This window comes from Cinclus cinclus, chromosome 2, assembly GCF_963662255.1.
Source record: "Cinclus cinclus chromosome 2, bCinCin1.1, whole genome shotgun sequence".
Classification (NCBI taxonomy): Eukaryota; Metazoa; Chordata; class Aves; order Passeriformes; family Cinclidae; genus Cinclus; species Cinclus cinclus.
Window position 1 is genome coordinate 48,514,970 of NC_085047.1, and position 15,756 is coordinate 48,530,725.

At 44.3% G+C, this 15,756-nt stretch overlaps 1 protein-coding gene across 5 annotated transcripts; it reads right to left on the reverse strand.

Annotated features, from left to right (window-relative positions):
- Positions 1 to 4,922: 4,922 nt before the first annotated feature.
- On the reverse strand, positions 4,923 to 14,783 carry RNF6 (ring finger protein 6). 5 transcript variants are annotated; one of them, XM_062487610.1, is made up of 4 exons: positions 14,772 to 14,783; positions 10,909 to 11,121; positions 10,299 to 10,406; positions 4,923 to 8,908 (listed from the first exon to the last, which is right to left on the reverse strand). In XM_062487610.1, the coding sequence occupies exons 2-4, from the start codon at positions 11,099 to 11,101 to the stop codon at positions 7,206 to 7,208; spliced, it is 2,004 nt and encodes a 667-aa protein (XP_062343594.1). In that variant the 5' UTR covers positions 11,102 to 11,121; positions 14,772 to 14,783; the 3' UTR covers positions 4,923 to 7,205. The 5 variants fall into 5 exon arrangements, with proteins under 5 accessions (XP_062343594.1, XP_062343592.1, XP_062343591.1 ...); XM_062487608.1 differs by lacking the exon at positions 14,772 to 14,783 and adding an exon at positions 13,879 to 14,478; XM_062487607.1 differs by lacking the exon at positions 14,772 to 14,783 and adding an exon at positions 12,451 to 13,512 and having other exon boundaries at positions 10,314 to 10,406.
- Positions 14,784 to 15,756: the final 973 nt, after the last annotated feature.

The following is a 15,756-nucleotide window of genomic DNA, read 5'->3' on the forward strand; positions in this document are numbered from 1 at the left end:
CCGTTCCTGCAGGCTGGAAGTCTGCTTCTTGGACACCCAACTCCAGGGAGCTTAGAGTGGCAGTGTCATCATCCCCATTTCCCCAGGGCGGAGGAGGCAGAGGGAGCGGCGGTGGCTTCCTTCGGGGAATCTGGAGAGGGAGCGCTCCGACGGGCTGTCCTTCCCGAGCGGCGTCTGTGCCCTGGGGAGCGCCGCGTTCCCCGCTCAGCATCGTGGGACCGGCGGTGCATCCATCCGCTCCAGCACCTCGGAGAGCTCCCGGGGCCGGGCCGCCTCCTCCGAGCCGGCGGTGCCACAAATCCAGCGGCAGTCGCTGCTCCTGGCAGCCAGCCGGCTTTCCGCGGCGTTCTTTTAAGTCCAGCTCGTTCGCTTTGCTTCGGAACTGGCAATGGTTTCGGGTCGCGTTAGTATCTCCACACCCGGAGAAACAAAGACCGCCGGTGCAATGTCCGAGGAGCCTCTGCCCGGCCTTCTCTCCCAGGAGGGAGAGCGAAGGGAAACCAGTTTTCCTCCAGTCCTGGGTTTTTTCCTCCCTCTTAGGGGAAGCTGGGGCTCGGCAGCGTGTCGCACATCGCCTCCCGGGCTCACGGTGTGTAGAGTCCCAGAGAAGCTGACTTTAATCTTACCTCCCTCCCTGCTCAGGCTGCTCTGTCCTATGAGAAATGCTCCTGAGGTCTCGACCTTGACAAGCTGCACCTGGACTAAGCCCCTCTCCAGGTTTATCAGAAACAATGTCTGTTCCCAGGAAATAGTGTTGTCTAATGAGCATTTGTTTTTTAACAAGTAGCCTTGGAAACTTCTTTTTCTTGCCTGAATAACCGCCCAAGTAGAGTAATATTTCTGTTGATGAATCTTCAAAAGAAAGTTACCAACTCGAATTGTGGCCAGTATGAGAAATAGTTATGACTAAACCCCATTTTCTTATAATCCTGTGGATAGCGGTCCAAAGGGAGATCCTTTTGAGTTCTCAGTTCCCAAAAGATAAGAGGGTGATGTGTATGTCTCAAACACTGATGACTGGATGGCTGTGGAGCCAGCCAAGGACTGTTTGTAATAACAGAGGAGAATTGTTGGTAATAACCAAGGACTACAGGTACTAGCACACTGTGAGAAAGAAAAACTTTTGGCTGGAGAAGGGGGGCTAGGTGGAGACAGGACAGCACTTTTCCACGAGAAACAACCACAGCACAGTACAGCAGAGCGCAGGAGTGATTGGCAGGATGTAGACATGATCTATAAGGTGGAATTGGGAGCTGGTTTTTCTCAGCATTATTTCAAATCAACCACCAAATACTCCTGAAGCCCTCTGACCCATTACCAGAAAGGCCTAAAATAACAGACTGCATGGTAATTAATTAACATGAAAAATGAGAAACATGTCTTTGGGGTGGAGCAACATGTCAATAAAAAGGTACTCCCAAGCCCAGGTGGTGCCCCCAGAGCCTGGACATTTCATCAGCATTTCATCAGGCTGAACTGGATCGCGGCATATTAGCTGGATTGATGCTGAAACAAGGACTGATGATACTTTTTCATCTCTCTTTTCTTCTTTCTTCCCCTTTCTTTTTGTATTTTCCTTTTAAAATTAATCATTCCCTTTTGAATTGACCTCTTTAATTTCCCTTTTCCCTTTAACCTCTTTAATTTCCCTTTTCCCTTCTCCCTACCTCTTTATCCAAAATCCAGTGCCGTGTGCCTGTATAGCAGGTCTAGGACTAACAGATGCACTGCCAAGCCACCACTTGCTCCTTGTTGTCTGGCGCCCTCTCCTGCTGTGAGACTCTTCCTCTTGGAAGCCGAAGTTTCTTCCAATTTCAACTGGTCCAGGCAGCACACGGGGATGTACCATGGGCTGCTGTGGGGCCCTGTGCTCTGGGGCTCTGCACAGGCTCTGGCTCTCAGTATGCTTCTGTCCAAAATAGTCCGGGTTATTCAAGTTGTTCAGCCTTCCCCAATTCTACCACCAGTGAGAAGGAATCTCGTCACGGTACTCCCTGGGGTTTTGGATGCTTCAAATTGCATTACTCTCATCTCACAGCCTAGATCATAAAAGGAACTCTAACTTGATTCATGTAAGAGCACAGTGGATGCAGGGGAATAATGAGTGACTGAAATCAGCTGGGAGGCCAGAATCATAGTTTGAGATTCACGTAACAAGAAAAAAAATTGGAGCCTAGACTTGGAGATACCTTAAAATTAAGGGGGAAGAGGGCTAAATTTTAGAGGCCTTTTGATGAAATAATATGATTATTTACTTTCACTCTGTATATTCTAGTTAACTGCTATACATTATTATACATTATGTGTATGCTCATGCACATACTGGCAATTCCTGCTCTTTTGGTGTTTATATGTATGCTGATAAAATTGAACAAAAATAAAGTGTATGCAAAATGTGTTTAAGAACACAGTAAAAGAAATTGTACCAGCAGCCAAAGTGCTCTATTCATGCATTACTCACTCAGAAAAGGGCAAGACCTCTGTATTAAAATAGCAACATGATGTGCTTTCCTGAGCACACATGCCTGAAGGTAAAGAGTGAGCCATTATTAATGTAGCTCAAATGTGTGTGAACTGCAAAAATAGCTTACAGGCTCTGTAAGGTATGTCAGATGCTCAATACTGTAGAAACAGTGCCATGCAAGGAAATATATCACAATGGAACTGGCCAAGTTGAAGTCTTAATATTACTGATGAGATGGGAAAGTTCAACATACAATTCAAGGGCTTCTCTTGGAAGTACAAGCAGTATAATTTATCTGCCCCACTTTACTGAGGTCAAGAACCCAAACTGTGGGTTATAAATGCCTGAAGTTCAGCCTCCAAAAGGACTGCTTAAAATAATGGGACAAGGTGATCCCACATATCCCATATTAGCTGTTCAACCTGTAAAAGAAAATCAAAGCTGCATTTGTTTTGTTTTAGTGTGTATATGTTTCATTTTTGCACTTCAGGCAATTTACATTACACTAAAGATAAATTTGGTGCTGGGATAAACACCTTCTGGAATAAGTGTGAATGCCAAGGAGCAATGTGCACTGAGTATCTGGTGAACCTGCTCCAGGTCTCTTTCAGACTAGTGAAAGTCTAGTGTAAGCCCAGAGGAAAAAAAAATGGAAGAAATTTTGCTGTGAGGTACTTTGCACGTCCAAAAGGTGGGCTAACCCCATTCCCAGTGCAAACATGAGCAGGCTGAGGGAAGTCTGCAGTGCTGGGCAGTGCTTGCCCGTTGTTGATGCTTTCTGTGTGCAGGCTGAAATCAGATTAGCTGCACAGGATCTCAGTAGAGCTAATTATATTTTTAAAGATTCATCTGAGTGCTGCACTGGCAGCATGGCCATATCTTTTGCTCTGAATGCTGCTCTGATCACTGCTGAGTATGCACAGCTCCAGTTATAACCATGGTATATGACTGGATAACAATAATCCTAAGCGTTCGTCCCCTCTCTCCTTGAAATTCTGTAGACTGCACAGATGTATGGTCAGTGCATTCAAAAGGAGAGTCAGATCTCAAAGCCTCATCAGGAGCTGGTAAATCCTACAACCCATGATCAAATTGTGTCTCTTTTCAGGGGTGGATATTGAAAGAAAGGAAACTGGCAAGAATACGTACTATTTTTTTGTGAAACAACAATCCAGAGGTCTTCTGGACTGTTTTTCTGAAGAAGGTACCACCTGCCTCTTTTTCTGAACAGGTGGTCTGTAGCATACAGCTACAACAGTGACCATGCTGGTCTGCCTGCTACTTGACTCTTAGCTAGCTCCTCATCCATCCTGAGATAGAGCTCATGCATTCCTACTGCTCTCACCTCAAAGGGCAGCTCCTCCCCATTGCTGTCCTTCCTAAAGAGCCTGTATCCATCCATTGCAGCACTCCAGCTGCGTGAGCTATCCCACCAGATCTCTGTGATCCTGATGAGATCACAGCCTTTGAACTGCAAACAGACCTGATTCCTCCTGCTTCTTCTCCAAGCCTTCTGCAGACCCAAACGTGAGATACTGATTTCTTAAGAAAAAGAAAAGTACTGGCCTGTAGGGCCTGCTTTATCTGTGTGAACAGACCTGGACTGAGTCCGCTGCAACTCTCTTCTGTTAAGAGGTTTCTTCCTGCCCGCTCTGATTACCAACTTGGCCCCCTGTACCCTCACATGGTTGCAGAATGTCCTGCCCCACCCCACATCATTCCTAGCTGGCCTGCTGGTCAGGTTGGTTGGGCTCTGGTCAGTCACTTGGTAGTTACCAGGTAACTGCACAGGGTTACTTCAGCAGGAGCTCAGCTTTGGGAAGTGGCATATGCTTTTAAAAATGGAGTAGTTATTTCCCACCAAGGCAAAAGCATGAAGTGGCAGGACGTAATCTGCTATCATTTACTGTTTCCTTTTATATTTCCAAATTTGCACTTGGCAAATTGTTGTGTGTTGCTTGGCAACACAGGAATCCACTTCTATGTGATATATAGACTATTAGAGAGACATATAGGGCCATAATATCAGCTAGAAAGTCACTGATAGCATCATAGGAAATAGAAAAACCCATTTATTCATATATTTCTCTGTATCTTTGCAGGCATCCCATTTAAGGCAGTTCTCTAGGTCATTTTCCACATTAAGGCTTTCTACAGGCTCTGGCTTAGTGCTACCAGTTGAACTCCATTTCATAGTTCATTTTAAAGAAACTTACTTGTAAAAATTCCGCCCACATTTTTATATTTACTTCCATATAAATAAACTGCATTTCTTCATGTCAACAAAGAACAAAGTAAAAAAAAAAAAGTTTGGAGGGTGGGGATAGCAGAGATCTTAAGTTTTGTCACAGAAATGGAGGTAACAGAAGCCAGTACCAAACTGAATCACTATGATTTAATTGGTCCCATTAATAAAGTATCTTGGGAAAGCTGAGTAACAAATTACATGCTTCTCTAATAGAGGGAAAATACTTGACAACACTCATGTGACAGGGCAGGAATATAGTAGAAGAGGCTTAATGTTTCTTTTCCCATAGCCTACAATTTCTACAGAAAGCTCTCACTGTACTTTAGGATATTCCACTTAGCAGCTCAGTTAAACATACCCTGCCACAGATGATCTCATCTTGAACCATGTAACCAACTGTGCTCTTACACACTGCAAAATTTCTACTTGAATGAAAGAAGGCACTGCAAATCCCCCTTCATCTCTAGTGCACCAGTATAGCAGTTGTAAAGATTAGAGTTAAAATTGACCTTGAAGGACCTGACCAGCAGGGCAATAGCAAGCCAAGGGCCACTTTCTATGTATGTGTCTTTTCAATCAGGCAGATTTTAAATATAAAAGGAAGTCATAAAGAAACAAAAGAGCAGCAGAAGACATGTATGTATTTATATACTGTCAGCCTCAGGAGCAAACAGAAGTAAAAGAAAAAAAAAAGCCAAAAAATAAGCTAGCTCTGATAATCACATTTAAATCTCCTCACTCTTTATTGCAGTTAAGGAAGCACTCAAGGGAAGGGTCAATAACATTTGCAGTAATTAGCAGCACAAATTACATCAGAAGAGATCTTAATCATATCCTTAAGTCATCTATATCTCATAACAGAGTTTCTTAGAACTACTTTTAGGAATGAAAAGGAGCACTTCTGTGGAATTTGACACAAGTTTTCCACTTGCAGAACTGAAGTAGACATCCAGTAGCTCACATGGGATTTTATAGATGCCCTTGAAGGATGTCATGAGCAGATGTTCTAAGTGACGCACCTGGCACAGAAGCACATTTGTCAAAGCCAGTGTCTGCAGGCAGAGAAAGTCAGTAGGATTTGTTCACTTCAAGTACTCTTTCCACTGGCTCAGAATGCACACACAGCAGATTACTGCACAATTCTGCATTTCTCTAGGAACTGAGATGCAGGTTGCTCAGAAGACAAGCTTCGTAACATCCAGCTTGTCCCAGAAACCCCTGGAGTGCTTTGTGCTGGGCTTTTATGTACCATAACAACTAACAGGCCAGTAACAGAGCTGGGGAAAAGTGGGGGAAAATAAAGTGAAAACTGAGACTGAACATTAAGAATAATAACTTTTCTTATCAATCTACAGGATATGGCTCAACAGTAATTCACACAACACCCCAATTATTTAACTTGCAACTTTATTTCGGTGTAAGTCATTGGTATAAAGTTTAGTATCTAATCATACAGATACTGGGGATTTTCAGGGAAGCTTATTTTCTCCTTTTTAGTGTCTTCTGCCACTTGGTCCTCAAGCATGTTTCAAGAGGACTAACACTATATGCGTACCTTAAATTTATGTACAAAAGCACTTCAAGTCTTTGTTTCGGTCTTATGTATAGGATGCCCAAAACATGCATATGATAGACAATATAATGGTCAAGGAAATGTTTCCCCTCTTTAAACTAAGGCAGTTAAAGGAATATAGACTGAGTAATTTGGAAGAGTAAAAAGACTTCCTTGGTGCTCATTTCTTCTTTTGAGCAAGTAAGACACACCCTCTTGGAATTATCAATTTGATTGCTGTCTGCACTGAGAACACAAAGATTGTCAAAGACAGCATTTAATTATGTACATTTCATAATGCCAGTAACTCATCCACTTCTGAATAAGAACTCATCAATACTAAGAACTGTGTAAACCCACATGCAAAAACTGCAATAAAACTTTTAAAATAGAACCAAATTGGCAAGTTTTTGGAAAGGATATTTCAATGTTTAAAAAAAACGAAGTCTATTAAAATGAGCACTTCAAGTAACTTAAATATCTTTAGCAAACATGTCCAGCAAGACTCTCTGTAAAAGAAATTGTTCTTAGAACAAAAAGCTAACAAATGGCTCTTTAGCCACTAATTTTTCAACACAGTGGTGGGTCTGTGTGAAAGAATTCATAATCTAAATAAAGTGAGTCCATTACAATGTTAAAAAACATACATGAAGCAGGACTGATTAACTATTGCATTTCTGTATTTACAAAAGTGCTTAGCATAACAAAATTATCTAAAAAAATATAAACTTTACCAATATCATTTGGTTCTATGTGTGCTCCTAGACCTGCACTTGGAAAAAATAGTATTTACCTTGTTAGATTTAGACAAGTTTCTACAGTTTTAAAAGAAATTTAACAAAACTCCCCTCACAAATGGACCCATATCTAAATCAGTGACTTTCATCTGGCTCATAACAGAGCTGGAGCAAATCCTTGAGCGCTGAGCAGTACAAACAATTCTAGCCATTATCTGTGGCAGTAGACCCCACAACTGGCTGCCGACAAATTGGGCAAGTGGAATTCTCAGATAGCCAGCGATCAATACAATGAATATGAAACTCATGCGTACACGGTAACTGCCTTAGTTTATTCCCTGTTGCATATTCATTAATGCAAACACTGCAGGTTTTACTCCGTTCATTTTCAGTGTGAATATCCCCATAGTTCCGTGTAGAAAGATTGTCAATCTGCTCTTTGGTTAAACCTCGTAAACGATCATCATCATCATCTTCGTTCAGCAGGAAGAAGTGGGCAAGCCGAAGGATGGGCAGTGTTCCATTCTCTACTAGGCTGTTTGCATCATGAGACTGCCTGCTATCTTGGTTCTCACGATTGCGCCCGGAGCGTTGACTACCACCCCTCTGTCCACTTCTTTCCCTGCTGCCATCTACTGCATGTCCATTCCTAGACAAAACCTCACTGCTGTTTGCTGAACTTGAGGTGTTCTGTGCACCTGCTAAGCGATGACCGCCTCTTCGCACTTCTGAATTAGATTCAGTTTCCATTAAAGAACTCAGTTCTCCAAAGCCTGTCATTATCTGTCTAAGGATTGATCGAAGAGCCACTGATGAAGGTTCCCCGAGCCCAGTTTCTGAAATCCGACGAAGAGGTATCCGTATAGTGCTAATGTAAGTCCGAATACCCGCGCGTTCTGATCGGGATATCGTGCGCCGAAATCCCCCACTGTCGCTTTCAAAGGTAACGGTGTTTTCTGACATTCCTACTCTAGAACGAGTTCTACTGGCAATGCTGTCCCGGTCTCTGTTTTCTCCAGGACGAATTCTTCTCACCTGAAGATCTAGCGTAATTGTCGGGTGCCTTCTGACAGCAGCTACTGGCCTACTAGATTCTTCCTCTTCCAAAGTTGTTCCTAAGGATGGGGCTGCACTAGAAAGCTGGGGAGCTTGAGTGTTACCTCCTGCTTGCTCATCAGTAGGCTGTGGAGAAGCCTGAACTGTTTGTCTCCTACTTCTGGTAACCTGCTGTGCATTTCTATCCTGCCCCTGGCCACGTTCCTCAGAATGAGCAGCATCACCTTGCCTTTGCAGCGGGGAGCGGCTTCGACTACTTAAGGTAGACCTCAGCCGCAAAATTTCTAATCTTTGGTTTGTATTCATCCGGACATTAGTTCTAGCTCTACCCCTTCTGACTCCTGTAGAAGTACCTCTTTCTGGCATTTCCCTTGGTTCACCAGCAGACACAGAATTATTTCGCATACTATTATTTGTCTGGCCTGTCAGCTCCCTTGTTCTACTCCTGAACCTCCCTGAGACTGCATGAGAGACTATTTCTGACCTTAATGCCATGGCACGTCTTAAAAGCCTGGTCCTTGCAGCTTCATTGTTTGCCTCTCTTGCAGCCATGCTCCTTGTCCGTGGAGCTACTGAACTGCCAACTAGCTGACGTCTTCTTTCTACATACAGTCGGGTAGCATCTATATCAACATATTCCTCACCAGAAGCTTCAGAACTGTTATGATCGTGATTTATATTGATTTCAAGACTAAAGCGAAACTCCCCACTGTTGGGATTTGTTCGACTCACAGCTCTCCAGGTTTGGTTCCCACTCTGTCCACTGCGAGTGGCATTTCCTGTGCGACGAAACGTGTTAAGCCATTCAAGCAAAGAGTCGCCGTTGGAGTTTTCCCCGAGAACTTCAGAATCTGAGAGGAAAAAAAAAAAAAAGAATTGCAAACACTCATACAACTACATGCTCTGCCTACTACAATGCACTCCAAATCCTCTTTACTTGGTACACTATGACTTCAGACACAATCCAGTAGCAGGGCACCTATCTTGCTATGCTCACATACAAAAATATGCTCTGTGTAAAAATGTCAGCAAAACTTACCAGTTCAATCTAGAGTTTTTGTCTCACCAGCAGATTCACAGAGAAATTAATGTGCCCAGATGGCCGCTTCTGAGCCAGTGCTCAGATTCAGGTGGTCCAAAGATAGCTGTATTTGTCTAATACCTGCCCCTTGCTGAAGTTACCAGTCTGGGAATATTTTAACAACTCATTTTGATACATCAGGAAAAGGAATAACAAGTCTTCTTTTGGAAAATATTTTGAAAAAGTGTTTCCTATAAGCAGTAGAATAAATGATCACTGAATCATTAAGGTAGGAAGGGACCTCTAGCGATAATCTAGCTCAACTCCCCTGCCAAGGCAGGGTCATCCAGAGCAGTTTACACAGGAATGTGTCTGGGTGGGATGCATAGTTGGAACAGATTTTCTCCTTTTGTGCAAATATACTCTTTTCCTATTTCAATACCCACAGCTCCATTTTCAAACCTTTTCCAACTACACACTCAGGAACAGATACAAGTGTTGTGGTTAGGGCAAACTGTGTATAAAGCAGGCCAATTGTCATGATCACAGTGAAGATTTTCCCTTGAAGGGATCAGATTAAGTTCTCTCTACTCCATAATCTCTCTATGTCCAGGGAACCTCCAAAAACTTAGATAACTTCATTTCTGAGCTGCCAATTCCTCTCCCAAATCTGACTAGAACTGGCCAAATGAGTAAGCCAGTATTTCTGGGGAATTGAAGACAGACAGTGCATAAAACACAAGCCTCACTTGACTAAAACAAATAGAAAGAAACAACAAAAGCAGCAAAACAATGGAGCGATTAACTCTTTTCTAATTAACTCCTTTTCCAACTGCTCTAATACATTATAGAAACCTCTAAGAAGTCAAAAAAGTAGTATTTTTTTGTGCTATTACCTTTACTAACAAAGGAAAATGAGGGGGAAAAGGAGCAAGTAATTTTCAATTAACATAAACTAATTTTCATAAAGTATTTCAAGTTGGGTTCTGCATATTTAGGAAATCTCTCTTACTTCTAAACAATCCCCAGAGGCACATTGCAAAAAAACACCAACCGCCACAACACCACACCACCAACCGCCACAACAAAACAACCACAACAAAAAACCAACAACAAAAAAAAACCCAAACAAAAACTAGTGTCTCTCAAATATCTTTACAGAACCGTATTTATGCACTGCATACTATGTGTCTTTATATATATGAATGAAGAATGCTTACCTCCAACAGTCCTACCTTCACCTTCTCTGTTATCCAGATCAGACTGTGATGTCAAACGCTCCTTAGCCCCCTCCAAACGTTGCTGCAACTCTTCTGCTGTTATTTCTCCTGAATTAATTTACATTTTGAAAACACTGTTAGATAAGACACTATAACTGCCTCTACACAGTCATGCAGAAATAATATTTTCTATCTTGAATGAAAATCTTCAGAAAACAGATGAAACTGATGAAACCAGAAAGAAAACAGCATTAATATGAGATTATAATGCAGATATCAGAGGAAGTAGATAGTGGAGTGGAAGAAAAAGATATGGAATGTGTTGAGAGTATGGCAGCTTCCAGTAACAATTCAGAGGCCCCCAAAATTGCCACGTATCAACAGATATACTTAAATGTACCAAATGTTAATTATCTAGGTTTGGACATTCAAATGCAGCATCTTTGTATACAGGTAAAGTGTTAAACTTTTGCTCCATATGGAGAGTTATTCCCTTTCTACAAAGCCACAGAAGTCAGGCTGCTTGAGTCACAGTACCACATGTGGTGCCTAACAACAGCAGGAGTGCTAGTTCATGACACCTCTTCTACTGAAGGTATGCACATCTTACCAGGAGTGCCAAGCAGGTTTCGGTCCCTCATTAACCTGTAGTCCTCCTCGTTGAGCTCGTTAATGAACTGGTAATAGGCCTCCTCCCTGCTTAGGCGCTCCAGCTGCCGTTGTCTCTCACCTCCCATTCCTCCGTTTTGTGAAGGCACCTGTTCATTGCCATTTCCTCCTGCACGGTGTCGGGAGCGATCCATAATGATAATTCCAAGCTGTCCTGGACAAAACCAGAAGATTGCTCAGGAGTTACAGGAAGAATTTACTTAACTTGCAGTAAAACATTCCCCGCATTTTCAAAAAAATTAGTTTATTAACAGCTAAAGATGATTAAGGTGAATCAAGCTCCATGCTATTTGCCACGACAAGAGTGTAGTTTATTATTCAAATATATAAATACTTCTATTTTGCTGAAAAATAGTTTCAAGCCCCCTTCCCTACTGAAAGGGCATACCGGTTGGTATGGCAACTTTAAAATACAACTGCAATGACAGACTTAATTTTTTTTTTTTAGCTAAATAATGATATTCCAGAAAGTTAAAGGATTTAACATAAAATTTATGTCCTTTCTCTCAAGTAAAATACAACAGCAGTGGGGAGTATTTTAAAGGCTGAAGGATAGTTAAAAACATGGTTTTCTGATCATTGGGCTGCAATTACCCAGCGTAGACTTGTGACAACCCCAACATAAGACTACATTATTTTCATTGGTAATGTCCCTCACACAGTATACAGCCTACAGCTTTATTTTTGGTGGAATAACTCTTCTGACATTATTACATTATTTGTGTATTTCCCTTGCATTCTCTAACTCAAGTTAGAGAGGGTTAACTAGCAAAGGGACATCCAACTCCAGAATAGGGGTGTCAAAGGGATGGGCTGTACTTTTGACACAGTTCTTCATCACTTACCAAATACTGAACCAGGACGACACTGTTAGAAAGCAATAACCTTCCAGTGTCAAACAGGCATAATCTCCATTGATTTCTGTGTCATTACCACCTCCCTCTGTTTAGGACTCAATCGGGGACAATCAGCACTCAAGACTACTCCTCAGCTCTCCTATTTTCTAAAGGAAACCTGTTCTTCCACTCTCTACTTGAAAGAAGATAACGAGTCCTTTCAATTGAGCTTCCTGTGTAACAAAAGGCACCTGTAACACCTGCTGAGGCAGACACCTAACAAAAGAGATCACCTCTCTAAAGAGATCATAAGGCTAAAAAGCCTCAAACACACCGTACCGTGCTGTATCCACGTGGGTAAATGCCTTTCGTTTTTGTTTGTTTGCTTTTTGTCAATTTACACACACATAAAAGCCACTTCAAGTTTAGATGGGGGGGGGAGGAATAGAGAAAACAGCATTCTAAGCACACTCCTGATCAACAATTAGTCTTCACAGGACAGGCAATGAGACAAGAAATAGACCAAACTAACTAACTATTAAAAATACATCCAAAAAAAAAGTGAATCTTTATCAATACTGCAAACAGATACACAAAATCAGAAAATGTATTTGTCAACAGCAGAAGCTGGCATACATTTAATATACCTTTCTTATGCTCTTTGTGGGATCCATTCTGATGTATCCTTGATTTCATTATTTCCACACCTCACGTTACTTCCCCCCACCAGCCCCCGCCCCAGGTAACTCCACTTCTAAACACACTTCTTCCAAACCAACCATCTTCCTCCTGTGTCCAACAATGCATTTTGATGCATTTAAAATCTCACCCATCTCTAACTCATTCAACTTCAAAGAAATTAAATCAGAGTATCTTCCCTTCAAGACATTTTCCACTCCTATAATATTTTTTCTTTTTAACCTATGTTGCTCTCTTGGCTCAGCCTCACAAGCTGCTGATAACTGCTGACTTCGATTTCCCACAAGGGCTATGTTCAAATGAGGTCACTTCTCATATCACACTTCCAAACAAATTTGTCATCCAGCTCTTCCTCTTACAACCCCGGTTCCCTCACAACAAAAAGCAGTTCCTCACCCAGCCCCCCAGCCAGCACTATTATTACCCTGAAAATCCCCCATCCAGACTGCAATGAATACTGAAGTGCCCCTGTCCCAGGTGACTTAAAACTTGACACAGGTGCAGCAGGGGCAGGGGGAAGAGGATTGATAAAATTAATTCAGTTTCACGTGAGGTTGTTATTTAGACAAATGCCTTAAAACAACATGTGGCTGCTTGCCCGACAATGACCATTCTAAATTAACCAACTTTCCAGGTACATCACTGAACTGCTGCACAGAAAAAAAAAACGTGATACAAATTCTTTAGATAAGAAGCGCATCACATGTAGTCCCCCTCAATCTAAATTTAAAGTGTTGTTAAAAAGATAGGTTCTTTAGTTTTCAGTTATCCACAGAAAATCTGGAAGCCTCTATCATTTTTTGGGTAGTTAAGGAAAAGAAAAAAAATACTCTTTTGTTGACAACTAGATGGTAGGACGATTAGTCACACTCCTTAAATGACTCACTCAGAAACAGTAAGAAGTGTGAAGTGCTCGGCTGTCCCATCTGTTTAACATAACTCCATGGACTATCCCTATTTATCAAATACCCTCAAAACCAAGTACTTTGGCACCTAAAGTGCTTTTAGCATTGTGGAAGTTGAAGGATATTAACCGCATCAAAAATGAGGTATGTTGCACTAGAATACTTCGGAGTATTGAAAACTAAAGGGTATTAACTACTAAGATGCAAAAAACTGAAATCGAAATCCAGTTATAACTCGGTTTACTCTTCCTTTGCAAAGAGATGGGGTCGCATGCCAACATCTTACGTTTTCTAGCACTTTCAACATAACACCTACTCCTTTCCAGCTCTTCATTCATGAATACTCTGGCCTATTCTTTAAGGTTTACAACTATTTTTTAATATATACCTTATTCTTTTCGGTTTCAGCCTGTTACCCTGAAATACTACCCCCCAGTTCAATTAGGTACTCATTTTCTGAAATCCTACCACCTGATTGCAAGGCGACTGCGGAGTTCAGCTGAGGAAGCCTCCCCGAACCAGAGGACTATTTAACATTTCTGTCACACCGCAGCCTCCAGGCAGGATGATCTCACCGACTTTGCGAATAAAAAAAATAAAAACAACCCCAAAACCAAACCCATAAACGCTCACGCACGAAGCCCGGGGAAGGAGGAGTCGGGGGGGAAGGAGAGAAAAAGTGAGAGTCAAAAGGTAATGAAAACACAGCCCCCGGGACATGCAGAGCGACCCAAGCCGAGGGCCTGAGAGTGGCCGCCCGCCCGCATCCACCCCCGCCCTAGGCCGGCAGCAGGGCCCGCGGACGCCAGCATCGAGCCAGGCCGCCCCAGGACAGAGCAAGGCAGGGCAGGGGTCGGGCCGTGACCCCGGGCCGCGGAGCCGCGAGGTCTCCGGTGACTCCGTGAGCGTTCGGGCCCGGTCCTGCCCCGCCCCCCGCCTGTTGCCGGGGCGACGGGAGCTCCGTGACTGACGGGGCTCCCGTCCAATGCCCCGGGCGGCGCGCGGCCACCGGCCAATGTCGGCAGCGCCTGGCAGCTCGTGTCCTCCCGCCCCGCTCCCCGCGGGCTGCCCAGCCCGGCCCGGCCCTGGCACCGACCGCCCCGGCCAGACCCATGCTCTCCGCCGCTGCCCGAGCCCACAGCTCCCCTGCCCGCGGCGGGCCGCGTCACCCGCTGCGGCAAACCGGGGAGGCGCCCATGCTGCCGCCTGCCACGGTGGGGGAAGCTTGCCGAGAGCGCGGCCGGCAAGACCCGAAAGCCCGTCCCTGCCTGCTGCCGGCGGCGGCGCGGGCCGGCCGGCTCAGCCCCGCGCCGCTCCCCGTCCCTCCCGGCGGCAGCGGGAGCCGCCTCCGCCGGGACACCGACCCTGGGCGTGCGAGCGGGACGCGCTCCAGCTCCAATTGCCGTCCGGGTGCCGGCTCCAGCACCGATTGCGGTCCGGGCAGCTGCCGGCGCCGCGGGCGCAGGTTCCGTGCGCGAGAGAAGGGCCGGCCCCCGCCGCAAGCCCCGCCCCCTCGTGCGCAGGCGTGTTTGGCACTTTCCAATAACTTATATAAGGAGAAAGATTGATTGTAGAGTCGCTTTTCCCTCTGCTCCCTCCTTCCCAGGCTTCCTGCGGTTTCAAATGGGACGCTTTTCCTCCTTCCGTGAGCGTGCCTGCCTTTCTTTCCTTTTTGCTTATGTTTCCTTCTGCAGGAATCTCCCGCTGAACTGGTTTCTAAAACGTTGCAAGAATAATTGCTCGGTGCCGTCACCTGTCTCAAGCCGCGATGTTGGCGATTCCCATTGGCAGAGCCTCGGGAAGAAGTTCTCCCATGCAGGGGGATGCGGCACCTCTCCCAGAATTTTGCTGGTTCGGGTTGCGGACACAGTGGGGGTACCCGCGGACACAGTGGGGGTACCCACAGACCCGCGGTCCCCGGGTATTTTTTGCGGATTTGTCTCAACACATCTTGCACAGACTCTCCGAATCGGCGAAAATGAGGGGATTTCGCCAGGAGGGTGTTTCTGTGTAAAACCTCTGCCTCGTCCCTCTCGTATCCCAGCTGTTCTTGTGCTCAAGCTGGCTTGCGGAAATAAACCAGAGTTCGGGTATTTTGTCTCGATACAAAGGAGCAGCCTCAGTAATGAATGAGGCGCTGGCAAGGGCCGCTGTCCAACACACCCACGATTCCTTTTATTCTGCTTAAGGCCAAGAGTTTACACAAGTGTTATATTGAGGTTTGGTGGTAGTTTACATTCCTGTTCTGACTTGGGGTGGTTTCCGTGAGACAAACTGAGGGTTGGGACAAATTCTTAACACCGAGGTCAGATCTGGAACTACTCCTTGCTCACTGCATTCAGGAAACGG